This window comes from Parambassis ranga, chromosome 3 (genome assembly GCF_900634625.1).
Source record: "Parambassis ranga chromosome 3, fParRan2.1, whole genome shotgun sequence".
Lineage (NCBI taxonomy): Eukaryota > Metazoa > Chordata > Actinopteri > Ambassidae > Parambassis > Parambassis ranga.
In genome coordinates this window covers 26,137,876-26,165,596 of record NC_041024.1, presented here as the reverse complement: position 1 = coordinate 26,165,596, position 27,721 = coordinate 26,137,876, and the positions used below count along the sequence as shown (strand labels likewise).

The 27,721-nt window shown below is 41.0% G+C and overlaps 1 protein-coding gene and 1 long non-coding RNA gene across 2 annotated transcripts; one reads left to right on the top strand and one right to left on the bottom strand.

Annotated features, from left to right (window-relative positions):
* Positions 1-265: 265 nt before the first annotated feature.
* LOC114433714 (uncharacterized) lies at positions 266-21,636 on the bottom strand. The gene is made up of 3 exons (XR_003670379.1): positions 21,623-21,636; positions 4,130-4,137; positions 266-386 (listed from the first exon to the last, which is right to left on the bottom strand). It is a non-coding gene; the product is annotated as an uncharacterized LOC114433714 (long non-coding RNA).
* Positions 21,050-27,526, top strand: ccnd1 (cyclin D1). The gene is made up of 5 exons (XM_028402368.1): positions 21,050-21,745; positions 23,126-23,341; positions 23,812-23,971; positions 24,395-24,543; positions 24,889-27,526. Exons 1-5 carry the CDS (start codon positions 21,548-21,550, stop codon positions 25,042-25,044), a joined length of 879 nt encoding a protein of 292 aa, XP_028258169.1. The 5' UTR covers positions 21,050-21,547; the 3' UTR covers positions 25,045-27,526.
* The last annotated feature ends 195 nt before the right edge of the window (positions 27,527-27,721 follow it).

Below are 27,721 nucleotides of genomic sequence, written 5' to 3'. Positions count from 1 at the left end.
ATTGTGTGATTGTTTAGATGAGCAGCTGGCAAACAGCTCCTGGAAGGAGAAACACGGCGCACAAAGGAGAGAGTCTGTCCGCAAGGTGGTGCTAAAAACTAATCCCAGTATTGATCACGGCGTTACAGCGGCTCGATGCACACATTAAACACCGGGAGACGGGATGTATTATTGCAGACAGTCATCCACACGTTCACAGAATTAAACTCACACAGACCAGAGGTCTGCTACAGTCAGCTACACTGATCTTCTATCTATTGTCATGCTTTACGCCCTCTTCCCTGAACATTATCAGCTCGTTAGGCCAAGTAACCACGACTGTGCACACAATTTGCAATACAATTGCATTGTCAAACTTTTTGTGTGACGTGCACTGCGTGGGAGGGCTGTATGCACATTATGGCAAGCCATTCATATCACATTTCCGCCATATTTTAAACAGCGTTTTTTTACGTCGTACACCGCAGAAAACGCCGTTTCACGTCATATGCTGTACGCCGTTTTCCAAACGGCCACTCATAACGGCATACGGCGTTTTCTAATATTCTAATGATCTGTGCCCAGTGTTGTAGGGTCTTGATGACCCCCAGCTTATGTTCCAGTGGGTGGTGTGAATCAAAAAGTAGATATTGGTCAGTTTGGGTTGGTTTTCTGTAGACCTCAATGCTTAGGCCCCTGTCTGCTTCAGTGTGAACAAGGCAGTCAACAGACTGTTGTCTTTGACATTCTCCTGAGTGAATTGGATGTTTTTGTCCACTGCATTTATGTGTTTGGTGAAGTTCTCCACTTCACTAGCTCGGATCTTCACCCATGTGTCATCCACATATCTGAACCAGTGGGATGGAGCTGTTCCTGGGAAGGAAGCAAGAGCTCCAGCCTCCACCACTTCCATGTAAAGGTTGGCTACAATTGGGGATACTGGTGACCCCACGGCTCAGCCATGTTTTGTCTGTAAAACTTTTGTAAAATTGTACTTGAAATATGTGGTGTTTAGGCAGATGTCATGTAGATCACACATGTGGTCTGGTGTTAAGAGGGTTCTGTCTGCAAGTGTGTTGTCCCAGGCCAGCTGTTCTCTCACCAGTTCCCTCACATCTGTGGTAGGGATGCATGTGAAAAGCGAAGTTACATCATAAGAGACTATAGTGTCATCTCTGTCCATTTTGATCTGTTTAATTTTGTCTGCAAAGTCCTGTGAGTTGTGTACATGGCGTTGCCAACCAAAGGAGACAGGATTGCTGCTAGATTTTTGGCCACATTATATGTAACCGAATTAGTGCTGCTTATGATAGGTCTAAGACGAACCCCATCTTTGTGTATCTTAGGAAGTCCATAGATAAATGGAATGAATTCTCCAGGGTAAAGCTGGTAGTACAGCTTTCTGTTAATTAGGGCCCGAGCACGAAATGTGCGAGAGCCCTGTTGAAATGCAAGCATTTATTAGAGCCCGTGCATGAAACGTGCGAGAGCCCTATTGAAACCTTAGGAATTATTATTAGGGCCTGAACACCGAACGGTGCAAGAGCCCTATTCAAACCCTTAGGGTTATTAGGGTCAGACTAGGGTTCTGACTTTTGAAACGCACAGGGGAAAATGGCTCTATAGCGCCCCCTAATGCGCAGCCCCTCTGGCCGGTTTGACACAGAATTATGAAAATTGGCACACACATGTATCACCCCAAGACACACAAAAAAGTCTCTTGGACCCCCCCCCCCCATTGGGACACCATAGGGAATAGACGCATTCCAAAACTCTTACAAAAGTGTTACGGTGTGGCCGGGGCGTGGCCTCAAAGTCTGGCGTTTTCACAGGAAACAGGAAGTCGCTATAACTTCTGTGTTTACTGTTCGATCTGTACCAAATGTCACATGTATGATCAGAGTCTGACCCTAAACACGCAACACAGAAGCAGGGCATAAGAAGACAAAGGCCAGGTTCTATGTGGTTCTTGCTTGGCTACAAAACAGCTAAGGAACTAGGACTACTCAAAATACTAAACTGTGTATTTCCTGTGGGTAAACGCACTGTAGCAGATGAAGTAGTGGATAGCCACCCAGAACTATTCCAAGGCATCAGGAAGCTGAATGACATTCAGGTTAAGCTCCACATCAACTCCACTTGCAATCCAATCCTAGCCTGCCAAGCCAACATGCCACTAGTTTCATAATTTTTTTATGAAGAATACACAAAGAATGAGTTATTTTCCATAAAACAAAAGTTAGGTGGCTGAGGCATTATTTTTATATCTGTCATGGATATGTCAAAGATTAGCTAAAATATTTAGTTACTATAATATTTAGTTTGGTGTATTATTAGATTTAGTGTAGCAGCAGTTTTAAAATTTACTACCCTTTTGTGTCATTTAAGGACAAAAATGTCTGCTTCTAAAAACTGCTATAAAAAACAGGTTTTTATAGAACCTAACCTAAAAATAATGCCTCAGCCACCTAACTTTTGTTTAATGGAAATTTTTTTTTTGTAATTTGTTTTTTAAATTACATATTCGCATCATGCAATCAAACTGGCACTTAAAGGGTTAAATTCCTCAAAATTATTTATGTTTGGTAGTTTTGAGCAGGGCTAAGGTTGTTTAGCATATTTATGAAAAAAAGCAGAAAAAAAATATTAATCTGATAAGTTTGAATTCTGTAAAAATGGTGGCCAGGTAAAGAGGCTAAATTTACCCAAATGGACAAAAAAGTCCATAATGACGCCTGGGATGAGTACTCATGTCGACAGTCGACATCAATTTTCCTGTTCTGGATAAGGCGTTCTATCTATCTATCTATCTATCTATCTATCTATCTATCTATCTATCTATCTATCTATCTATCTATCTATCTATCTATCTATCTATCTATCTATCTATCTATTTCTTAGTCTCTTGTGCCATCTGCTGGTCATACAGGATAACAGCATAATTCCTTTAGTTGTCATTTTAATCGATATATGTTATTTTTCGCTGCGATTTCTGTGTGTAAGAGAAGAAAAGTGAAGAAGCAAGGCGAACAAATGTTATTGTGAACAATAGTCAGTATATTTCTTTCATGGCTTTCAGGCTTACCCTCCAAGTGTCCCATCGACATAAACTATCTTCTTAAAAAAGAATTCCTCTATGTCACATACATTGTTTTATTTATACTGAAATCATAAATGACACAAACACTCACACTACAGTGGTCTTCTATAGGCCCATTGAACAGTGGTGATTATTCTGACCCTCAGGGCCAACAGAAGCTGTAAAAATATTGGGGGACACATTTTAATAGATGTAGTATTTATTTTATTATTATTATTATTTTATTTTAAGCAATGATGACAAATACAAAACAAATTGAAAATGAAAGTTTTGTCAACCTAATGGTGGTACTACACTAACACATTATTATAACAGGTAGGCCTAACTTAGGTCACCATGAATCTGTGCTGAACTGATTTGTCTGCTTGTCTTGATCAGCAATTGGCCACAAGCAGTTCAAAGTGACTGAAAAACAAAGGGAGGGATCATATCATAGAAGGTACACACCGCTCTGTACTTCTGTTTGCCATAGCCATATGTCATAATGTCCACTGCACGTTCATGAAACACATGCTTGCAGCAGAAACTCAGACGTCATCTGACAACAAGAGATTCTATTTTCTGATTGGCCGTTAGGTCACTAATTGCAGACAGCTATAAGCGCACAGTATGCTGTCTGACTCGTTTATAGGATAGTCTATAAGTATTTCTGTGCGGTGAACTTAATCATTTCTCCACATGAGAAATGTGAAACTTGCATGTGTCTCACTCTCAATGCGTGAGACATGAGAGTCCTGGTTTCATGTTTTGTGTTTGGGTTTTGTGGGTTTACTGGTTTGTTCTGTTTGTTCCAGTTTAATTTGTCTCCATCCATTTGATTTACTTTCTGGTGGAGGCCTTATTGTCTAACGGAAGTTACGAATGTAACTATGGTTCTGTGAATTCCTGGATGACTGCTAGTGACACTAAACAGTGTGGATATGTCTCCTTGTGCTCTGTGCAGGTCAAGAGCTTATGTAAAGTCATCTGTGGCACGTCGGCTACAAATACCATGTGGTAGCCGACGCACAGCTTCTCAGGATCTTCTTGATCGAAGAGGTTCTGAGTGACCCACATGACTGGCAGTCATCCAGGAATTCACAGAACCATAGTTATATTTATAACTTCCATTCCATTGGGTGTTCAACCTCCTCAAGTCCAGTATTGATGGTCCCATCTTTTTTTTGGAATCAGAAAATACACTGAATAAAACCCACTGCTCTGTATAAAAGAGTGCACCGCAGGTATGGCATTTTTGCCCAGATGCACGGCTATCTCCAACCTATCTCCAATCTCCAACGGCTATCTCCAACCAGACCAAATAACAATTTCTATCCGCAGGATAGAAACTGTTATTTGGTCTGGTATTTGGTATTTGGTCAATTTGATAAGACTCAAGCAAGTCAAGTCATACAAAAATCTAATGGTCTTCAAATTAAAAGAAACAAATATTTGTACATTAAGTGTCTCAAAAACTATTGACTTCAGGATACATTTATAATGTTAACAAAATAAATATTCTTGAATTGTATGCAGTCTTTAGCGGTGTTCAGTTTTCAATTCAATAACAATTATTAGCATAGCGCCTTTAGTTTAAGTCTCAAGTCCTCAAATTTGTGACTCGCGTCCCCCGCCTCTGGTCTGACTAATGGCTCTGTTTCTTCAGGCTTCATGGATAAGTATTGGTATATGGTAACTGGCCAGAGCACAGAACCCTGTGGAACACCACACCTGCCTCTTACTCTATTATGACATCAGCCCCTGTGCACCTTTTCATATCACCTTATCGTCATATGTGGGCGTGGCCAACTGGCTCTACAGCGCCCCCTAGTATGAGATCTGGGTCCCTGTTTGCCCTACAGACACAAAAATTTGTAAACGTTTGTATCACCTCCAGGCGAGAAAAATAGTCTCCTGGAGGCATCTTCTAAAACGCACAGGAAGTCCGCCATTTAAAAAAAAACTGCGCAATTTTGCATTTTTCACTCTCCACACTTTACGAACTCCTCCTAGGGGATTTGTCTAATCGGGCTGAAAATAGGTCTGGCTGCTCTTAAGGCATTAGGGACCAAAAGTCTGGCTTTGGCGCCGCCACGAATTTGACCCTTCGCCAACGCATGGGAAATAGATGTTTTTGTGGCTGTACCTCCCTCATACTTCATCCTATGTGGATGAAACTTTACAGTCATACTAAACATCTGACTCTGCACGCATTAATATGTTGATATGCTACAGTCACTGTGCCACCTACTGGCCAGAGGACCTGTCGTTTGTATATGTGTGTTTTGCTGTACTCTTTTGCCCAGCAGACCACTGCTCCTGTCGAAACAGGAGGGACAGAGGTCGTGGGACGATAGGGGAGTCCCGCGGCCCGCAAGGAGCCCGTCATTGCTTGCTTGCAGCTTTAATTTAATGTATTCTCCATTAATGTAACTCATTACAATAACATTCCTTTGGTGCTCCTCGTAGACGTTGCTAGCCCTATTTTAGGGGGGCTTCAGCCTCCCTAAAATAATCCAAAGCCCCCCTATAATTTGCGGCAATATTTTATGTATTATTATTATCTTGATTATTTCGGAGTTGACCACGTCGTATACGACATGAGAGCATATGTCTTACAAAGTCGCTCATACATTAGGAAAGTAATAGCTAGAGACGTTCTGTTTCTTTCCTCGAAAAGAGGACACTTCAGGCATGTCTGTGTGACCTAACCCGGCTGTATTATTCTACGGGCAAGTCAGTGTCCAATCGGACCATCGAGCGATATCACAAGGGGCTCAAATATCCAATTGTAGAGCCTTGTGCCTCTGACGTGATGTATCAAAGATGTCTTCTGAAGACAAGAGAAGTATCACCACTAACTAGCTGAGTCGTCTACACATCTGAAAAGCGGCTCTGAACACAATAATAGACGCGTAGCGGGCTGTTATCTCAGCCGGAAGGTGCATTGTTCTGCATACCCCTGTTATTCACTGTTATTTCTTACTGGAAACTTTTATTTGATTTATTAGCGGTGCTATGTTTTGTTACGCTAACCCGGAAGTTACGTCGAAGACGTTCCGGATGAACAGGGGAGCTCGCTCTCAGACGCTCACAGTAAACAGCGCTTCTTTCATGTAGCGCAGCTTCATTTTTCAACTTTTGCCACACAACTATTGCAGGGACAAAAGAAACATTTACAGCGCGACTATTTCTGAAATAATAAGAAAAGATTATAGACTGAGATGCTGTTTCAGAGTCACTGGCAGAAGGTTTTTCCACAGATGAACAGCTGGATTGGTGGTTGATAGGTGCAATATTCACACACCACACTAAATTACTTATTTGTTCTTTTGATGCACTATGTACAGTTTTCTACAAACCACTTCTACCTCCACTCATCTGTGCAGTAATTGTTAATCTGTAAACTCTTTTTTGATTGTATTGCATAATATCGGTAGTTTATTTTATTATGTATATAGCTTTTCTTATCTTTTGCTTGCTGTAACTGTGCTGTTGCAAAAACGCAAAAACGCAATTTGCCCATTGTGGGACAAATCTGTGGGAAATTACCTGGAGCATCTGGAACCATCTGAAAAATAATATATATAATGACAATAAGAAATGAAGTAATCATAATGTGCAAATATGTATTTTGTTATACTTATTTGTGTTTCTTACATTTATTGTATAGAGAAAAGTGTCCAAGTCGCAAATTCCCCCCCCCCCCCCCCCCCCCCCCCCCCCCCGCCGGAAAAAAAAATCAACCGGAGGGGGGGGGGGGAATTAGCCCCCCCTGTCTGTCAACCCTAGTGACGTCCATGGTGCTCCTTGCTGGACACTGCTTGGCAGCAGCCTTAAGCAATTTCCCTCTAGGATTATTAAAGTATCTAAAAAAAGGAAACATTTGAGTCCCTGTGTGTGTCTCTGACTGTCACCATAAAGGTAAAGTAAATTGGACTGTATTTAAAGCATTGAAAATAAAAAGGATTTTTACTACATCCTCGTGTGTTTACATTTCTGGCTGGCATAACTACTTTATCACTGACTGTTCCTAATGCATAACTCTTAATACAACTGTAGAGGCTGGTTCCTGTGGTGGCCGATACAACTGCAGAAGCTGTTATCTGTGATGACTCAGAAATTGTTCCTGCCCAGCTGGATAAGGTCACTGCTGATAAAGAATTCTGCTAAACTGCGGAGGGATGGGTAAAACATGATAACACTGACTACTCTGCTTGTTGTCAATGTAGTTTATTGTGCATTTAAGATTATAACAAGCCTTGGCTCAAATTAAAAACAGAGGGAGAAGGTTAGCATAGCCTAAGCTTAACCTCAGACCTGCCCTGTTTCTGTATGAGTTGCGATGGCTTTGTGATTTTCCTCACTTGCTTCTTTTGCTGGACTGCTCTTATGTGGATGATTCCTTATTGAGCAAATTGTCTGTAGATATGTTAAAATGTCTGTTGTGAAATTTCCCAACTTTGAATGAATAAAGTATTTCTATTCAGTTCTAGAACTGATCAAGCTGCTTGGAGGAGCAGCGAAACATCTTTAAAGAAAACTCTACCAGCCCAGTTTCCCTGATTCAACCCTGAATGTGAAAATGGCATTGCTGTGAATTTGTGTGTGTGTACTGTATATACACACACAGTTTAACACTGTAGTCAGTCTAACAAAGAGCCACAGCTCTGTTGAGCTTCGTATTCCTGCAACTGATAATGGCCAGCTGTATTTATCCATTAAGCCTGAAGACACAGAACTGTTAGTCAGACTACAGACTGTTGAACTCAGATAAAAGTGAGGGTATTGTTTTTGAACCCAAACATCTCAGAACTAGATTATCTGATAACATTTTCTCTCTGGATGGCATTACTTTGGCCTCCAGTACAGCTGTGAGTATCAACTGTATCTTTGATCAGAACATGTTTATCCCTCTACCCCCCCCCCCCCCCCTATATTAAACAGGTCTCTTAGACCGCCTTCTTTTACCTCCATAAAAGATCAGGAGCATCCTCTCAGAGTGATGCTGAAAAACCTGTCCATGCTTTGGTCACTTCAAGACTGGACTACTGAAACTCTTTATTGTCTGGATGTCCACATTACTCCATTAACAGTCTGCAGCTGATCCAGAACGCAGCAGCTAGAGTTCTGACAGGAATCAGCCAAAGGGATCATATCTCTCCTGTTTTAGCTTCTCTACATTGGCTCCTAGTAGGCTCAGGAATGAATTTCAAAATCCTTCTTCTAACCTACAAGACGTGGACTAGCTCCATTATATCTGCAGGATCTGATTGTACCATATGTTCCTAATAGAGCACTCTCAGAGTGCAGGTTTACTTGTAGTACCTAGAAATTATAAAAGCCGAATGGGAGGACAAGCTTTTACCTATCAGGCACCACTCTCTTTCATCTTCTCTGTCCTGTCTACCTGATTTTCTCCTCCTCTATGCTCTACACTGTTACTGTTGCTGTGTGCTTTGTTTGTAGGCAGTAGTACTCGTGTTTGCTAGTGCTATGCTGAGGTACTAGATTGTTTTGTGTTCTTGCCTCTCGTTTCTTCATGGACTGTATATTTTTTTTCTTTGTAAACAGCCGACTTTATTAGCACAGCACTAGCTGAGGCAGGCGTTTAGGTAATTTTTGTTAACCCCTATGCACTGTTTTCCCTTTTGTTAACTTCTTGCTTTTCTATGTGTTTTATTAATTGTTTTTTACTTTTTTCCCAATTAAATAACTTGCCTATCTAATCCCACCCACTTCATTGTTACTTTCCTTTCCTTACTTTCCTCTGGGTCAGAACAGTACACAGTAAAAAACAGAGAGTCAATTTAGCTCTTAGAGAGTTGAATTTAACTCCGTTTCAGATAACATTTGGTTCCACTCAAAAATAGAATCAAATTTACGCTATGGCCAGTGTCAAATTTTCAGAGTTAATTCTAACTCTGAAATTTTAACTCTCCAATTTTTGCTGTGTAGACACTGTACCAGGGAAGAAATAAAAACGCAGCTAGTGGAGCCAGAGATCTGCTTGTTTTGACCCTTTGTTGCTTGGGGTCAAAGAAGAGGGCGCGTCTTTGAAAGGATGAAGGGGTTAGGCTTTACCCCACCCTTTTCCTCACACACTCTACAATGTCTAAGCCAGTGTGACCTCCAAAACAAACTATCAGAATGTCCCAAGCAGCCATAGGGGGCTATTGTTCTTTAAAGTAGGTCAAAGCCTGTCGCCTATCACAGTCAGTCTGGACCAGAGAATAGTAGAGATGGAGACAGGGAGACACAGGCTGCTAGGCTCATCACACTTGTTGCTATAAACGGAATTAATTATAGTATTCTTTCTATTTCATCCTCATCTCCCAAACTTGTCAAGTCTTTTTATCCTCACCATCATTGTTCCCTGAACCTTCACCCACCCCCTTTCTCATTACCACAATACTCCCTCTTCCATCGTTCTTTTGTGTTGTGTAATTAGTCATGTGGAACATATGGAGCATCATATTACATAACCCCATGCCAGCTGCTGCTATGACCCAAGATAATGTAAATCAGGGGCCAGATTTTTGACATTGCAGATTTAAAGCGTTTAACTGCATAGCAACATTAAAGAACTGATTCCATGCCTTGAAAACAATGCTACAGCTGTAATGTATTCCCCTTTTCCAAACAAATTACTATCACTACAGTCATCAACATTACTGCATCATCAACACACTGTTGTGGAGACCCAGAAGCAGACCACAGACCAGCAATAGGTTTAGGAGGTTTTAATAATAGTCTTAGGTGGCGTGAAGCATCCCAACAAAGTGCATAGGGTGGCTGGCTGGCTGGCAACGAGGGGGCGATGCACACCAACCACCAACCACATGGGAGCCTAGCCACTATGAAATAGAACACTTCGTTTTTTGTAATGCCAGTTTGTAAAGTCAGCATTTTATTGTCCATGCATGGTCATTCCCTTTATTCATATTTGGAATACAAAGATATGGCTTTACCTAATATATTATCAGATATTCCCAACCTTTAAAACAGACAATTTGCTATGTTTGCTGGTTTAACCACCCCATGGAGCTCTAGACCTTGTATTCTTCACAAGAACTGATTGTGTCGGTTATGTTTGCAGCTGAACAGCTGAAGTCAAGCTGTCTGTGTTTTAGAGATTATTTCCTGCAACAAACTGGGGTTTAACACTCACATGCCTTGTCTCTACTTCATCTCAATGAGGCAAGAGCAGCCCAAATGTTTGATTACAAAATGTTGCCACATTGACATAAGGGTGATAATTTAGATACGTTTTTGTCCAAAGTATTTGTGTCTTAGTGCATCTCAAACACAATTGAATTGATAGGTGTGTGACAATCAATACATATATCATCTGTGTTCACAGGCCTTAGGGCAGGGGTGTCCAAACTTTTTTCGGGGGGGGGGGGGCAGATTTGATAATGCGAATGTCCCCGAGGGCCAACAGTCCCTGATGACATTATTTTAAACAATAAAAATGTGTATGCTGCTAATTTCAAACAGCAAACAAAATAACAACATCTTAGCATTCAGATGAACAGATCAGAACATGTTATCCGAATTTACAGCATAAATTTAAAACATTCAGAGACTGTCTGGTTGTGATAACTGAGTAACAGGCAAGTTATTGACTCTACTGTGAAGGTGAGATCTGATCATATAAGGCAGGTCTGGTTTAGGAGAAGCAGTAGACATTAGTAAATGTCAGGTAGACTAGGTGGGAGCAATGTTTACACAGGTTTGCAGTGCATGCCAACGAGATGTAAGAGAGACGTAATGATGTGCCTTATGACAGATGTGTACTCAATTACGGAGTCTTTTTGAGAGAAGTGATGCGTGACGTGTCTCACCGTACAGCTGACAGTTTAACAACAGAGAACGTTAACAAGCGAAGAGGGACTGCTCATCGCTGCACCAACAAAACATCACAGTTTATAACAGAGAGTCTGCTCCCATGACAAAAACTAATTCATGGTTTACAAATATTCACATTTCTGGAGAGTTGCTTTTATCCAGCTGTGGGTAAAAAGGCACAAGCAGGCTGCCCGACCAGGACGAGGTAGTGACCAGGTAGTGACACGATGGACAGGGAGAGGGACACTCTTTGCTCCAGCAATGAAATGTTTTATGTTAATCAGTTGAATGAATAAGTAATTATTAAGTCAGTCACAATTCAGACAGAACTATAGCTACTGTGTTCTGTTAATGAAAGGTATTTGACCTTTGCACAGCGGCAGTGTGCATATCTGTGTGCTTCTCTTAGACTGAATGATGAAGATGGAGAACTATTTAGGCTACAGTCAGTAAAAGCCAGGTCAGCTAGCTGATACATGGAGGTATCAAACCTTTCCAACAATTGCTGGGTTCGAATGCGGATGATGTCTATTTCAATGTAGATTGGTTGAACCCTTAACTCCAGCGACCAGTAGGATTTCATGTGTTCATGTGTTCATCTGATAATATGTGTGGGAGGACACTGCTGTTTTTATTTAAATTATTCAAATGGCATTTACTTTTATAAAATGACAATTGGTGTGAACCAATTACTGTTGTGTCCAGTCAGCTCATGATTGGACATGACCTGGATGAATGAAATCATCCATAATCATTTTTGTCAGTAAAACAGATTTTTTTAAACTCTTGTTCTTCTTCGCAAAAACATATATTATTCTTAGTACGTTTCTGAATGACAGGAAGATACGAAAGACAAACTGCTGAAGACAAGAACAATACGAAGTCATTGACCTTAAAGAATAGCCTGGAAATAGTTAAGAGTTGCTTAAAAAATACAGTGCAGGGTACCAAAATGTTAAACCAGTTAAAGATTATTAGGTATAAGAGATCCTTTTGGATGTGTCATCTTGAAAGTCAAGAGCACACAATGAAAATCTCAGAGATGGAGTACTGGGTAATTACAAATCACACAAGCGATTCATATTCCTAATCCCCAGGGACCAGTTCACTAGCCTATCTGAGGCAGATGGGCAAGGGTGGCGCGCGTTCTGCATTATTCCACGCTCTGCTGGGTACCCTGCCGTGACCGCCCTGCTTTTGATCCTATTAGCAGGTGAATGAGGAGATGGACATTGGACTGACAGTTCGGGACTAAACTCTGTTTGGCCACCTGACATGAGTGCTCATTACTCCACACAATATGCTACTCCAAAGGCTGGCATATTGAATAGACTTCAGCCAAAGTCTGTCAACTGTTTAGTTCTAAGTGTTTGTCATCAGTGATAGGAAAACCCTGTAGGGTGGATCAGTAATACATTTGAGTTGTGAGCATCAACATAATGTGACTGAATTGTTGGTTGTCTCTGTGTGTTTCCCTGTGCTACACTGGCACTGCCAATAACAGCTGGGTCAGCTGGTGTAAAATGGGCTAATACTTGTATGTCATGTCATGTAATTACAATACATTAGAAATCTACGCATATAAACATGAATTGTAATGATTTTGCTCTTGCTCTCTCAGATCAGGGGTGGGAGAAGTCAGGGCCCTGCAGTATCTGAGCTGAAGGCGTCAGGTGCCGGGGTTGAGGAGCCACTAGCGTCCAGGCTGGAGGCAGGGACCGGAGACTGAAACGAGGCAGAGAACAACTACGAGGAAGACAGCAAACACAATTAATGACATGAATTAATCACACTACTGAGAAAAGAGGAGAGGTAGGAGAGTGATTTGAGGGGAGAGAAAACTTCTCAGTGGACCATGTTTGTGTCCCCCGACAGCAGCTCATCCTCCCATTCTACTTTTTTCTAGGTACTACAAGTCAACCTGCACTCTGAGGTCTAAGTGTTCTATTAGGAACATACGGTACTCTGAGGTCCTGCACTTATAATGGAGCTAGTCCATGTAGAGCCTTGTAGGTTACGAGAAGGATTTTAAAGTGCATTCTTAACCCCACTGGGAACCAGTGAAGAGAAGCTAAAACAGGAGAGATATGATCCTTTTTGCTGATTCCTGTCAGAACTCTAGCTGCTGCATTCTGGTTCAGCTGCAGGCTAATAATGGAGTAATGTGGACATCCTGATAATAGTGAGTTGCAGTAGTCCAACCTAGAAGTAACAAAAGCATGGATGAGCTTTTCAGCATTATTCTGAGAGAGGATGAAGCTGGATCCATACCTCGACACGAGAACAGAGAACTCGCTCCTCGCTGCCGACGTTACGCCCACAAAATGACGTCATTGTTCTCTCGGAGTGCCTGTTCTGCAGCTCTCTCGGACACATGGCCAAGACAGAACTTTTTCTCTCAGTGCTGCGCGAGAACAATTCTGTGATTGGTCAGATGTTTGGTGGGCGTGATGAATGTGAAGAAGCGCCAGGGGACACAAGCATGATCCAGTGAACAGTTACTCAACACCCCCACCATCTCTATTCCCCCACCTCCCCCCTCATCAGGCTGACGTATTATTATTTATATTATTGTACTAACTGTCTAAACCTGTAGTCTCCTCTTCTATCCTTTTTTTGGTTCTTTTCTGGTTTTATTTTCCTCCCAATAGTGGACTACGTCTCAGTATTGTCATATCAATCTATTTAGGCATGGATTCTTACCATTATACTAAAGTTTGGGCTTGATTTGATGAAAATGTAAGAAATACAACAACTTCATCCTGACTGTCGAAGGATTAAGTCTGTGTGTGTGTAAGACCAGAAGGAAAACTGTGGCTTTGGTCCTGCATAAAATTTTAGGTGTGTACACATAAGTCTGGAGGAATGAAGAACTTCAAATGATGACTCTGTGTGAGGTGTGCTGGGGCTGTTCCAGGTGAGGGGAGGTGCTGTAGTAGAGAGTGCAAGCAGTAGAGGTGGAGAGGAAATGTCTTGCTTGTGTGAATTGTGATAATTTTTCAATTTGTCAATTTTTGAACAATGTGCAGTATAAATCAAAGAGTGAAGAACAAGCAATATACAGGCCAGTAAAAAAAAACATATGAATATGAGTTTCGGCATCCATATCATGAACACTGCCATCTGCTCCCCGTGTATGCATTGGACAAATACCTACTGTGTTCACACATTGGATGAATCAGACATTTGTTGTGGAGGTGAGCTGTTTTAAAGAGCTGAGCCAAACGACTGTAGCTTCTAATAAATCTATGATAGAAATTAGCAATTGCTTTAACTTTAGGATCTGCTCGGATTTGGCCAGATTAAATTATGAATCCCAGGAAGCTTATCTGAACCCACTCACAGGGGGCCGGAGCTTATCCCAGCTATCTACGGGTAAGAGGCGGGGTACATGGACAGGTCACCAGTCCATCACAGGGCAACATACAGACAGAAAAAATGTTCACACTCACACCTACGGGCAATTTAGAGTCACCAATCAACCTAACAAGCACATCTTTTGTAGGAGCAAGCCAGAGTACCCAGAGAAAACCCACGCAGGCACAGGTAGAAGGTGCAAACTCCACACAGACTCAAAGCAAACTGAAGAACTGGTGAGTAGTGAAGGAGAGTAAGGTCCTTTAAGGGAGACAGCAAGATGATTAGAAAATGGAGAGCAGATGTGTCTGCCCAGCCTGGTGCACTGCTCAGCAGCTACTGTAGTCTTACCAGCCTACCTGACAGGGAACAACAGAGAATGTCCCAAAAAGTCCAAAAGAGGGCGACAAATCGTCTCACCACAATATTAACTGGATAACTTAGTACAAGCAAGCCAGCAGGTTATATAGAATTGCTAATGTCCAGTGCAGCTGAGTTTACATTTACATTTACACTCTAGAAAGTTATTTAGGGAGCCTTTTACTACCACTTAAATATATCAATGTTTGTAAGGGAAAAATTGCAATCAGAGCTCCTAAGAGTAAGACAGTAAGGAAACATGTTTCCCCGTGAAATTCTTTCTTTGCCATCCCTACTGAATGCCATGAAAATTTTAGGTACCTGTATATAAAAAATAAGGGGTAAAGCATAAAAACACAAACATAAAATTCTAAATTATACGTAAGTAAAATAAAGTAAAACTATATACATATAGTATATTATGACAAGTTGCATTGGTCCAATATTGGTGGTTACATTAACTTACTGCACTGATTAATTGTGGTAACTTGATAAAATTGGTATAATGATTAAAGACTCCTGCCCTCCCCAACTAGATAAGTTCCGATGTAGTCTGCCTGTCTGTCCATGGCAAACAGGAGTAGGCTGAAATAATAAAAAAGGGCATTTCCAGGATAAGTCATTACATTTGCAAACAAATTCTAAAACCTTTATTTTGTATATGTTCTTGAGTGTGTTATAACCAATCAGTAGACCATGCCCTAAACTATGCTATTAGGTTCTGAATGACTAGTATTTTACTTTTTGGTAGGGCAGGTAATTAAGTTTATTAGACAACCAACCGCCTGACAACCCAGGGTCTAGGCCAGGAGGCAGAGTCGCTGTCCTACACACTTCTCTGCTGCTTCTGGAGGATTGCTGCCCTCTGTTTAAAACACGATTACTAATCTAACTAGAAAAGCATTTCCTGAAGAAAATGCAAGTTTTAATGCTGATGTGAAGGATTGCTCTAAATTGCTGGAGAATGTGCAATCTGAATTTAATTTGCTGAAACACGGTTAGGGTTAAGGTTAAGGTTAAGGTTAGGTTATTAGTTTGATTGCCTTGCAGCAATCAAACTAATAACCTAATAATTAAAAATGTAGACACAAAGCCAGTGTCAGTCCCACCTCCTCCCAAAGTTCAAGCACATAACAGAGGAGGTGTTAATCACAAGAAAATAACTCTAGCAAGCACTTACAACCAAAAAATAGAACACTCGAGTGTGGATTGTTAAGTAAATGATCCCTCCACTAAGTCACGCTTAATACTTGAACATTCATATGGACATCGACTCTGACAGTCTTAAGACTGCCTTCAACTCACTCTTGGATTCAGTTGGCTTCTCTCACTTAGTAAATGAACCCACACACTGTCACAATCACACCCTCCATCTGGTTCTCACCTGGCCGACTTACTCAGAACCTGCTAGCGTGGTCTCAAAATCCTGTCCTTTCAAACCACTCATTAACTTTTAATTTCAATCTTCCAGACCTATCAGCATCTGAGGAAAAGGTCTATTACAGCAGATGTCTGTCTGAAGATGTCGTATCAGGACACAAACATGATCCACTTAGTAGTTCTCTCTGCTGCTCAAAATGTGCTATATAAATAAAATTTAATTTAATTGATTTTGTCTTCTTTCTTTTGTCTCTGTTCTCACCTGGGCTGCTGTGAAGGACAGGGGTGGGGGTGGGGGATGAGTGTGTCTGCGTAGGTGTTAAGTGGTTGGATATTGTGATGAGCCAAAAGTGTGAGAGGCTGTGGGAGTGGGACAAACGCCAGGAGTCAGAGAGTGGAGGTGCGGCTGCATTGGGTGAGGAGTGGGTGCTTCATCAAACCTATTGAAGTGTAGGTTTAGGTCGTTGACCCACTTCTCATCCCCCTCTGCCTGTGAATGTGGTGTATTGTAGCCAGAAATGGTTTTCAGGCTTCTCCACACGCTGATGTTCTGCTGCTGCAGCTGCTCCTCCATCTTCTTCCTGTAGCTGGCTTTTCCCTCCCTGATCTCCCCCCTGAGCTCCTTCTGTACAGCCCTCAGCTCCTCCTTGGTCCCTGATCTGAACGCTCTCTTCTTCTCCTTCAGGAGAGCTTTGATATCAGAGTTAATCCATAGTTTGTTGTTGGAGAAACTCTTTACCACCGTAGAAGGAAAGGTGTTCTCAAAGCAGAAGTTTGTGTAGTCTGTTATGTAGTCTGTCATGGCGTTGACGCCTCCCCATGTGGGTCACAGAACGTTTTGAAGCAGTCCCTGAGAGCTGCCTCGCTCACTTTACTCTGTGTAGGACCACCTGTGTACAACAGTCTGCAGATAGACTATGTTGTGGTCAGCTCTTCTGAGGGGAGGGAGGGGGGATGCAGAATATGCCTCCTTGGTGTTGTCATAAAGCAAGTCTAGTGTTCTATTGTCTCTAGTGGGCAGTTCTGACAAGAATCGGCAAAAGGGATCATCTCTCCCATTTTTGCTTCTCTTTACTGACTCCCCGTGGGGTCAAGAATAAACTTGAAAAATCCTTCTCTTTACCTACAAGGCTCTACATGGGCTAGCTCCATTATATCTGCATGATCTGATAGTACCAAATGTTCCTAATATAACACTTATTGTGCAGGTTTAAGGAATGGTACAGGAAGTAATTTCTGCCGTCCACTATCAGACTCTATAACTTATCTGTGACTGTCAGACCTGTGCTCACAATCTCAAACTGATACATCATCCCAGGTGCACTTCAACCTTTTTAGTTACATTAACTGTGTATTTATGTTAATTTGTCTGCTGCTAGGTGTGTGTAATATGCTGCAACTACAACGTAAGTTTGCTACAGGGATTAATAAAGTAAATCTTAAACTTAATTGTAGTTCCTAGAATTCATAAAAGTAGAATAGGAGGACGAGCCTTTATCTATCAGGCAAACCTTTCTGTTTAGTAAAGCGTAAAGTTAGCCTCAAACAAAGTGTGTAGGGCTGATAGGGATAGTTACGGTCACTTCTTGACATCCAACCACAGGTAGAACAGGCTGACTAACTTGTCTTTAAACTTTATTATAGCTATGGTGCTGCCAGGGGACACAAACATGATCCACTGAGCAGTTCCCTGTCCCCTCAAATCCCCTTCTCACCCTCTTACCTTTCCTCTTTTCTCATCAGCCTGGTTCATACTAGTGATTCATGTCATTGACTGTGTTTGCTGTCTTCCTAGTGGTTTTGTGCCTCTCTCTCTCTCTCTCTCTTTCCAGACCTGCATGCTGACCTGCAGTCCAGCCCCTGATCATCCCATTGCTTATTGCCTGCAGCAGTCTCTGTTGTCTTTGTTTTAATTATAATACAACCGCCTATGTTGCCTATGCTAAGAGCCGACTCTTCAGTTTTGCCGACAGGCTGGATCAACTATTGAACAATTAAGTTCAATAGGCTTGTTCAATGAGATTAACATCCCGCAACATAAAGTAGCCTATGTCAGATATTAGCTAGATACCATGAGCCGTATTCATAGATACCACATGCTGTATACCGTGTGTGTGTGTGTGTGCATGATGTAGGAAGCATACATTCCTGCCCGGCTTACCCCCTTCCCAAAACCCTTACAGACCCATTGTGCTGGGGGATGTTTTCCTCCTATCTTTGCCCTTGGCCCTGCACAACCATGAGCTCCCACCCATCTGGCTAGAACAGAGGTGCTGTTAGGTCATTTGTGGTGTAGGACACACACAGATCGACCCCTGCTGATCTGTGTTCGCGGATCACTTCCCAGGACATTTTGCCTATCCCTCTTTGCAAGGTCATTGTGGACCTGCCCTCGGCTGAAAAAAGGAGCTCCATTCACAGGGAAACACCTCCTACTCTGCCCTCTGTCTTGCACTGTGTGGGGGAAGCCTTTACATGCACACACACACTGAGCATGTGTGTGTGCATGTATGCTATTAGAGGTCATATTTAAAATACGAAGAGGCATCAAGGCATAAAAGCCAGACACAGAATGTACGTGATGACAAACACCACCATTTCAACCCCCATGCAGTCAAACACAGAACCCTGCTTTAAGGCTGGAGTTAATCTGCCCCATATAGGAGACTAAACACATGAACACACACATTTGAACTCCAGATTGATTTACATGTGAATGCAGACAGTGACACAGTCTGTCATGCATGCTTGACATACCTGCATATGCCACAAATGCAAAAATAAGACAAAAGAGTAGCAACAAGTTTTGGAGTGGGGAAAATTAATGGGTACACACACACAGACACGTACACAACAGTTTTGTTGAGTTGTTATAATCAATCAAGAATCATTTATTGTCACTATGCAAGGCAAAATTTTGTTCAGCAGCTCTTGGCTTAGACACACAGTTGGACACATAAAATAAAAGAGAGACATGCTTAAAATATACCTAGATAAATATAAAATAGAATAGAGAATAAAAAGAGTAAAACTAACAGTGCAAAATGCAATAATGTATCTAATCTACCAGTTGTCAAATTTAACCACTTGCACATGCAATAATTTAAATATTAATTTTAGAACTGATTGCATGTGATATTTTGCATTGTCTTCCAAGAGCCTGGAAAATAACAAAATCACCATTACACATAGGGTATCAGGCTTCCAGGACCAAGTAATGACAATGAGTTCTTGTTGGTTTCAAAATGTGAGAACAATGGCACTGCCAGTAAAATGACGGCATGGCAAGAAGCAATGGCCTTGATGTGGTAAATCACAGCAATATTTATTTTCTACCAGCGGCTCTGTGGCGGTGTAATCAGTAGTCTAATCTAGTCTGTCTGCCGCAGTAGTGGCAGCTCCACACTGTCCCTTTAAACATTACCCACTTTACCATAAAGCTACTAGAAGAGGCTCACTGCAAAAGTCACATGCTCGAGTTTCCTTTGTTTCCCACAGAAATCCCCTTTCTATTGTTTTTGCATGAACAGAACCAAGAAGATACAGCATGCTATTGAGAAAAGCTTTATGTGACAGAAACAAAGAGGAACAGGACAACAGATTTTCTCATTTTTGAAGAATACACCAAATATTTATTTTCATTACTCTTTAAAAGATGTTAAACAAAATTAAGAAATTGCTTTACTTTTTTGCAAATGACATGCACATAAAACAAATACATCAATTTATTACAAAACTGTTTTTAAAGGTCTTGGGCAACTGGTGGGCTCATGACTGTGAATGGAGCTTGTTTTGGGGTTTATTTAATAGTATTTAGTTATTTATCCTAAATACTATTTTGTGTGGTAAAGCTGTGAAGCATAGGAACATTGTCAGTAGTCTTAAAGAAAGCAAAAGTAATGATAAAAGGAAAGTAAACAATTTTGTTACATATGTGCTGGAATATTTCTTTTAAATGAACCAGAACCAGAGTGTGGGTATTTGATGTGACTGCAGGCTGTCTACAAATTGTAACCCTCTTCAGACATTACGGTAGTTAACCCAGGGAGGAATTCCAAGAATGTGAAAAACTAGAGCTTTCATATTGAAACTAAATTGTACAACCAACACTTTTAAATTTTAACTTAAGCTGCTAACTACATACTGATGGAGGGCCCTAATTACTTATCTCTCTTAGTGTTTCAAACAGTTAGTGAGAATATGCTCTGACTGCATTCATCCATCCTATCAGTCATGTGTGAATAAAGCAAAAAAGAAAAACAAATGTCAACAGAAACAGAAAATATCTTTACTGTTTTTTGAAAGACTTTGATAGGGTTATCAATAACAATGCACTTTTCCAATGCCCTGAACTTTTCCCCACATAAAAAGTTACACCAACATCTGCCTAGTAACAGCAATTCCTCCTATTGGTGCAACTTCAGTCTCCTCCCGCTTTTGTGTGTATGCGTGGGTGTCATACAACCTTACAATATGTCTTCATTCTAAACAGCTTTGGGTGTTTTATTAATTGGACTAAAGCCCAAAAGCAAACTGTTCTAGGACACTCAGTTCCCAAGAACAAACAGATTTCTTAATATATATTCATATTGTCCTATATAAAGTTATAAAATGAAAAGTGAGGAGGAGGGATTCTTAGGCTATAGGCTAATTTAAACTTCAACAGCAAGTTCTTTCAGTCTGACAGAGCCACATAAAGTTAGTTTCCCTGCACTGTTCACAGATAGTCATCAACAATAAATGATAGGCCTACAGTGACTAAAATAATTATGTCTATTGAATTACTTGTAACCTTAGGCCAATACCAAAAAACTGATGTCCGATGCTTAAGAAACAGTCAAGTGTGCCTATAGCCTACACTCTTTCCAATTGTATGTCGTTGAAAGGGATGAATGAATAAAACAGTATTTCACTATTGTCCCATGTGCTCACCTCATGTTTGCATTGAGAGGTGGAGGGAGGGCTGTGAGCCGTTACCGCCTCCTACCGACTATAGGTGGTCGCCCTGCAAGCCCCACCACCACACACACAGCGGAACATACGTTCGCTGTGAGTCGGACCTCCCATCTCCTGCTTATCCTCAGAAACTGGCTATAGCAAGAGAGGACGAGGCGGGTGGGGGCTTCCCCGCTCTGCTTAAATATATGTAGCTATACAATACAGTCTCTTCGTCGCGCGCTTCCTTGCTGGCTGCTCGTCTCTTTGAACAACCCCCTTCATAAAGAACTTCACAACGGCTGACGTCATTGCGCGCACCCACGGCACCCTGATCGTCCTTGTCTACAGCGCGCGGCCAGAAGTTTGCGTGTGTGCGCGTGTGTGTTTGTGAAACGCGAGGCAGGGGTTTTTGTCTTGCTGGGGGAAGCGGTCTGTTCCTCAGAGGGCTCGCGCACACCGGAGGAGCAGGAATACGCAGAAGCGGCGGCCCGAAGTTAAAAGAAAGTGTTCGGAAACTAATCCACCCTGTAGGCTTTACTGTTGCTGCAACATACGGACATTTGAACTGGACAGCACTCTGTATTCACACTGTAAGTAACTACCATGGAGGACCAGCTGCTGTGCTGCGAAGTGGACTCCATCAGGAGAGCTTACCAGGATGTCAACCTGCTTAACGACAGAGTTCTGCACACCATGCTCAAGGCTGAGGAAAACTACCTTCCGTCTCCAAACTACTTCAAGTGTGTTCAGAAAGAAATTGTACCTAAAATGAGGAAGATAGTGGCCACCTGGATGCTAGAGGTTAGTTTTACGTGACTCAACTTTTTCTTTCTTGACTTTATTGTGGCAGACTTGATGGGAAGGGTGTCGGTAGTTTAGCCTCATCTGTGCAGCCTAAGCACCACATATGTAACGTTGGCTGTGAAAGCTTAGAAAAACGTTAGATGTTTTTGTGTGCTATTTCATAGTGCGTGTTACATAAATGATCTGATAGCCCGTATCCTGATGAGTGCAGGGTGGTCTCGGCTGTGAGGGGAGATAGGGGCTACCTTCTTTCCACGAGGAACTCTGTCGCTCACTTTTTTAGTCACTAGCCTTTTTTCTTATCTTATGTGTTCACGAAGTGAATCAAATGTAAGCAGATTGAAAAAATATTCCAAAATATCAGCAATGTACACGTATGCACTTTGGCTCGTGCCAGTAGCCTATTACGCGCCATCTTTGTTGTCGTATACGAGGATTTTAATGTCATTAAAAATGTTTAATATTACAGCAATGACAGTGATTTTGTGAAATCAGCCAGAAATATATCTCTACAGCGAGACAGCTGCAAACTGACGTCTAGCGTTGATTTGACTGGCATCGACTGGTAAAGATGGTTTTACTTGCCAGGAGGCAGTGAAGGCTGTAAATGTCGCTGCGGAAAACGAGCGTTTTTAAAACAATGTAAACGTTTCAACTTCATTTTTATCGTTGGAATTGATAGTTTAGATGCATTTTCACATTAACATTAACTTTTGGCTTGATTATGTCGTTGTTTTATATTTTTTATTAATTTTTTAAATTGTGCATTTGGAAACCGGGGGGAGGGGGTTCGTCAAACTGTCTGATCTGAGATATATATATATATATAAATATATATATATTATTCACATGAATTGATTTCGGCAATCTTTAATTCTCATCCGATTTGGCAGTCGATAAAGATAACTTTTATGCTTTTACCACACAGCATGGTCATTTTTAAATATTTTCTAAATAATTTTTTAAAAGATGACGAAGTTGAAATTATAGACTGAAACTTGCATCGACGCCACCTTTGTGTCTCAGTAATCACTGACTGTCAACGAATTCTAGGCCCGTTTCTGTACATCATTAAGTATATAACTTCAATAGTCTGCGTTATATATCTATAGGTATATACATTGCTTGCCATAGCTTGTAGCCTGATCTAGGATATTTAAACGCTAAGCCGAAATGAATTAGAAGCGCAAAATGTTTTATTTCTACAGCTGAATTTCGTTTCTGATGTCCTCGGCCTATATTCTCCTTTTGAATGCTGATAGCTGTGCACGGATTAAAATAAGAGTCAGCGGGGGCAAACACTTCATAATGCATTTGAATGGTGCATTTTCTTTCCGCAAGCCAAAGAAACCTCTGAGTGCTTTTCTCACCTCCCAGGTCTGCGAGGAACAGAAATGTGAGGAGGAGGTGTTTCCGCTGGCAATGAACTATTTGGACAGATTTTTATCAGTTGAAGCTACCAGGAAAACAAGATTACAGCTACTTGGGGCTACATGCATGTTTCTAGCATCCAAGATGAAGGAGACTGTGCCCTTGACAGCGGAGAAACTCTGTATCTACACGGATAACTCGGTCCATCCCGGAGAACTGCTGGTAATTGAGTTCTGCAGACATGGATGTTGCATAACACCACATGAACTTGCACTGGCAACCACAAGAATACATACTGTTATATTCATGTGGTTTATCAGTGACATCATAGTCAGAAAATACTGATTGCATTGGATTTACATAAGAAATTCTTAAATTGAAGTAAACCACAGTAGCCTGGCTGCCTGTGAATTTCCTATGGCGACCTGAAGGCCACTTTGATTTTATGAATGGTCTCAGTGACCGCCAAAAAAACATTCACAGTGACACCTAGTGGTCTTAATACAGAGGTGCAGACCACTGGCAATAAAGTGGATTCATAAGAGTTTCAGCCAGACATTTTCCTTTTATGTTGTTTGCTGTGAGATTTATTTCATGTTCAGTTGTTTTCCTGCCATGACTTCTCTGAGGAGTACATGGTTGTTTCATGCAGGTCAGTTTGAGTAAATGTCTCTGCTATGGTCCATTCACAGCAAATGGAGCTGCTGGTTCTCAACAAGCTGAAATGGGATCTGGCTTCAGTCACACCTCATGACTTCATTGAGCACTTCCTGTCCAAATTGAACATCTATCCGTCCACCAAACAGATCCTCAGAAAACATGCCCAGACCTTTGTCGCCCTCTGTGCTACAGGTGGGATATGTACCGTATGTCTTATGGACAACTAAAGTAAATTTTCATAGTGAAGTTTGCATGTTAAAATTCTTAAACTAATATATTTAATAGTAACTCAGTATTTAGTAGCTTCCTGCACATTTTATGCTAATTTAAAGTATCAGAGAATTTGTTGATGGTGGGGGACTTTACCATGAAAAAAAAAGTAACACTAGTTTTGGATATATTTTGTATTTTATTTTAACTAGTTTTGTATTTTGATCAACTCAGGCTTGTGCTTAGTTCAGTATCAGCACAAGTGTGAGGTTGATGTGTTACCTTTCTGTGAGAAGGCAGTGTCTTGTGAGGTTTCATCTTGAATGTTATGTGAGTAAATAAAACTGTTTTATGTCGTCACTAACTGTGCTATTCTGTCATGCAATGCTTGTGCCATGGCAACAGATGTCAACTTCATTGCTAGTCCTCCGTCGATGGTAGCAGCGGGCAGCGTGGTGGCAGCTGTACAAGGTCTCTACCTGAAGAGCCAGGATACCTCCTTGTCCTCCCAGAACCTCACCAACTTCCTGTCCCAGGTCATTCGCAGTGACCCGGTATGGAAACATCTGCCCAACCACTTATCACAGCCAACTGACTGATCTTGCCTACATCATACACTGACAAAACAGCTCTCAATTCTCAATCCATTTAACAGTTAACAACTGTTATTTTATAACTGCCTGTAAGAAAACATAAATTCACCTCCTTTAATTTTATACAGTGGATTGAGTCTATCCACACATTATTATTCTAATAATACACTGCAATAATACACAGGTTGACTTATGATTATAAGTCAACTTGTGCAGCATTAACACATAAACAATGCGTAAAGCCACAGTTGCCCTGGATGTTAGCCCTGCAGAGGTCTTGACTATATGTTGATTGTGTGCTTGCAGGACTGCTTGCGGTCATGTCAGGAGCAGATAGAGTCTTTGCTGGAGTCCAGCCTACGGCAGGCTCAGCAGCACAGCTGCACAACAGAAACCAAACATGTGGATGAGGACGTGGACCTGTCCTGCACACCAACAGATGTGAGAGACATCAACATCTGACTGCCGATTCTACAATAACTGATTGAGCGAAGGAAAGTTGTTATAGGAAGGCAGAGATGGGCTGGCCAGGGAGCGGTTTCCCTATCTTACCTTAGCCCCCTTCTTACTGGTGGACTGCTATCCTGGCTGTTATTTGCATGCCTGCTGTCTACTATGGTACAGAAGACAAGATGGCAACCTCTGTCCACCACCCAACTAACCACATTGCATATTTTCTGTCTGAGTCTCCAACCCACCTGGGAAAATAAATCAGTACAGACATGAACCAGAGACAAAAGACTGAATAAATATGATCAGTGTGGATTGTAGTTAAAACCACAGGAACTAGAACATTTTTTTCCCCATTCCCTCATTTATTAAACACAGAATCTTTCAATTTCTGCACTCAGCTTGCCTACTAAAGCAACCCAAAGTGTAATGTACAGTCAGCACTTTAGAGGCTGCACTGTTTTAGTTTCTTTTCCTTTGTTTAGAATGACTTCTGTCCCAGATCCTGTTTTTTTTCGTGTAGACATTTATATATCCCTGTTTGTTTATGTTTCGTGACTCATTTAGATCAGTTAGTCTTATAACTCTTCTCTTCTAAGCTTTTTTAGTGTGTGGCACTCAGTTTTTACAGCCCTAAAAGCTATGGACTGCCAATGTAAAGGTTTGAACAAATGGAATTCCTTGTCCATTTGCTTTACCTATTATAGCTTGCTGTGATGTGATAGGATCAAATCGATGCACACATTAGGGGAGCAGTCCACAAACTGTTTTCTTCTCTGTGGAGTTGGACTTAATACCATTCCAACTTTGTTTTGTTAAAAAGCACTTTTAGTCAGCAATGCTGGCCCAACTGAGAAATCTAGTGATAAAGGCTATAAAAGAACATGCAAATTGAAGTTTTTTTTGTGATGACAGTCGCAGCGGAACCCAATTCATCTGATGGGACAAAGAATTGACCAGTATGGCAGAAACACTTTATAAAACCAAGACTGAAAGCTGCTTGCCACTGTCTTGAATTTCACTCAGTGTAGCTGTGTTCCAAGTGTCAGATTAAAGTTTTACTTCAGCAATGTTTTGTACAAGCAGAGCTGCTCTGATACGTCACTGGTTTAGAAAAACGTCAGTGTTCAGAGTCAAAAACTGAATGTCCTGAGGCAAAACTAAAAGAAAGTGTTATTTTTGTAGTTAAAATAATACTTTATTTTTATATAGTAATACACATTATTTATTTTTGTAGGTTGCAAATAATCTTGGCTCCACCTAATGATGTTTAACTGAACTTATTTCTGCTTAACAGAGCAGCCCTGCAGTTGAGCAACATGATAAGACTAAAACCTCTTGTCTGCCTTTTATTTACCAGGACAGTTTCTCTTCTGCATTGCTCCACTGCAGTTCAAATACTGGTCATGGATTATGGGAAGGGGTTGAAGCTAAAAAAAGAGACAATAATGAGACAATTGACATGATTTTGCACAAACATAAAAGATGTGGAGCTGTGTTTCTTAAGGACTTGCTCAAAGGTTGAGCGCAAAGCTGGCAACACTGCCAATGAGTGGCAAAAGGTTGAAGGCTCACTGGTAAGGTGCGTCTTACTGGCATAGAGTCCACGTCAGGGCTCCTACTCAGTATGGAAAAGATGTCGAGGTGCGATATGTACTTGATGTAAGAAGGTGGACAAGAGATCATGAGAGAGGGCTCTCATCAAATCAAAATGTGGAAACTCTACTAAAAATTGTGTGAATATATCAAAGCGTGTAGGAACCCTGTAAGTTAGGTTTCTGAGTGTACATTAAGGATAGAGAGTAGGAGAGAAACACTCCTTGTGTTCCGCTGCTATAGAAAATAAATCACAGCTACGTGTTTTAAAAAATGTTGACAAAAAATATAATGGATTAAAAATAATGCTTTTCTTATGTTGTTTGCTGCTATATTTTGGTTGTTTTTATACATATAAATGTCAATATACTGCCATTCTAGGTTTGAATTTCCTCATAGAAAATTGTGACATCCTCATTTTGTGTAGACTCTTATGTTTTTTTCTTAATACTTACATAAAATGATGTTCCATACTATTCCAAAAACAAGGAAAAATGAGATGATGTACAGTAATGCTTTGATCCACAATACCTCATATGGCAGTCAAGTTCTATCTGTAATTTGTAGACATTTTGTTTGTTTAGTTCTTGTTTTATTATACTTGTTGGTTCAGTGCCTCTAGCTCTGTTAAACCTGCTTTAGGTTAAGCATATGTGATTGAATTCAGCAAGTCCAGGGCATGCTTTGATACTGGTGCCATAACAGAAATGGGATATGTATAACTCTGTTGAGTGTTAAAGCTGTCTCAATGAAAGAGACCCCCTGCCCACCCCACCCACCTTTTCTGTTTGCCTATAATGGCTCTTCTTTCCTTTTTATATTTATGAAAGAGAAAACGCTTTTCAATGAGTTGATTTGAGTATGTGTATAGATCCATTGTCATGATCAGTAAGCCATAGACTGTTCATTCCACACATATGTGTCTACTACATACCAGTTGTCTGCAACTGGAACAATGTATCCATTTTTGTGTCAACAAGACAATAAAAACTATGAATTAGATGGTATGTGAAAACGTTTCTGGTCCTGTGTCCTGGAACCACTAAACTAACACCTTGCATAATGTGTGTTTTGTTTCTATTCTGCAAGATCC

Excerpts from the sequence above, each read along its gene's own strand:
- ccnd1 (XM_028402368.1), top strand. The coding sequence starts at position 21,548 with ATGGAGGACCAGCTGCTGTGCTGCGAAGTGGACTCCATCAGGAGAGCT. Across the intron at positions 21,746-23,125 it reads TGGCCACCTGGATGCTAGAG|GTCTGCGAGGAACAGAAATG; the intron begins GTTAGTTTTACG and ends CTCACCTCCCAG. Across the intron at positions 23,342-23,811 it reads TCCATCCCGGAGAACTGCTG|CAAATGGAGCTGCTGGTTCT; the intron begins GTAATTGAGTTC and ends GTCCATTCACAG.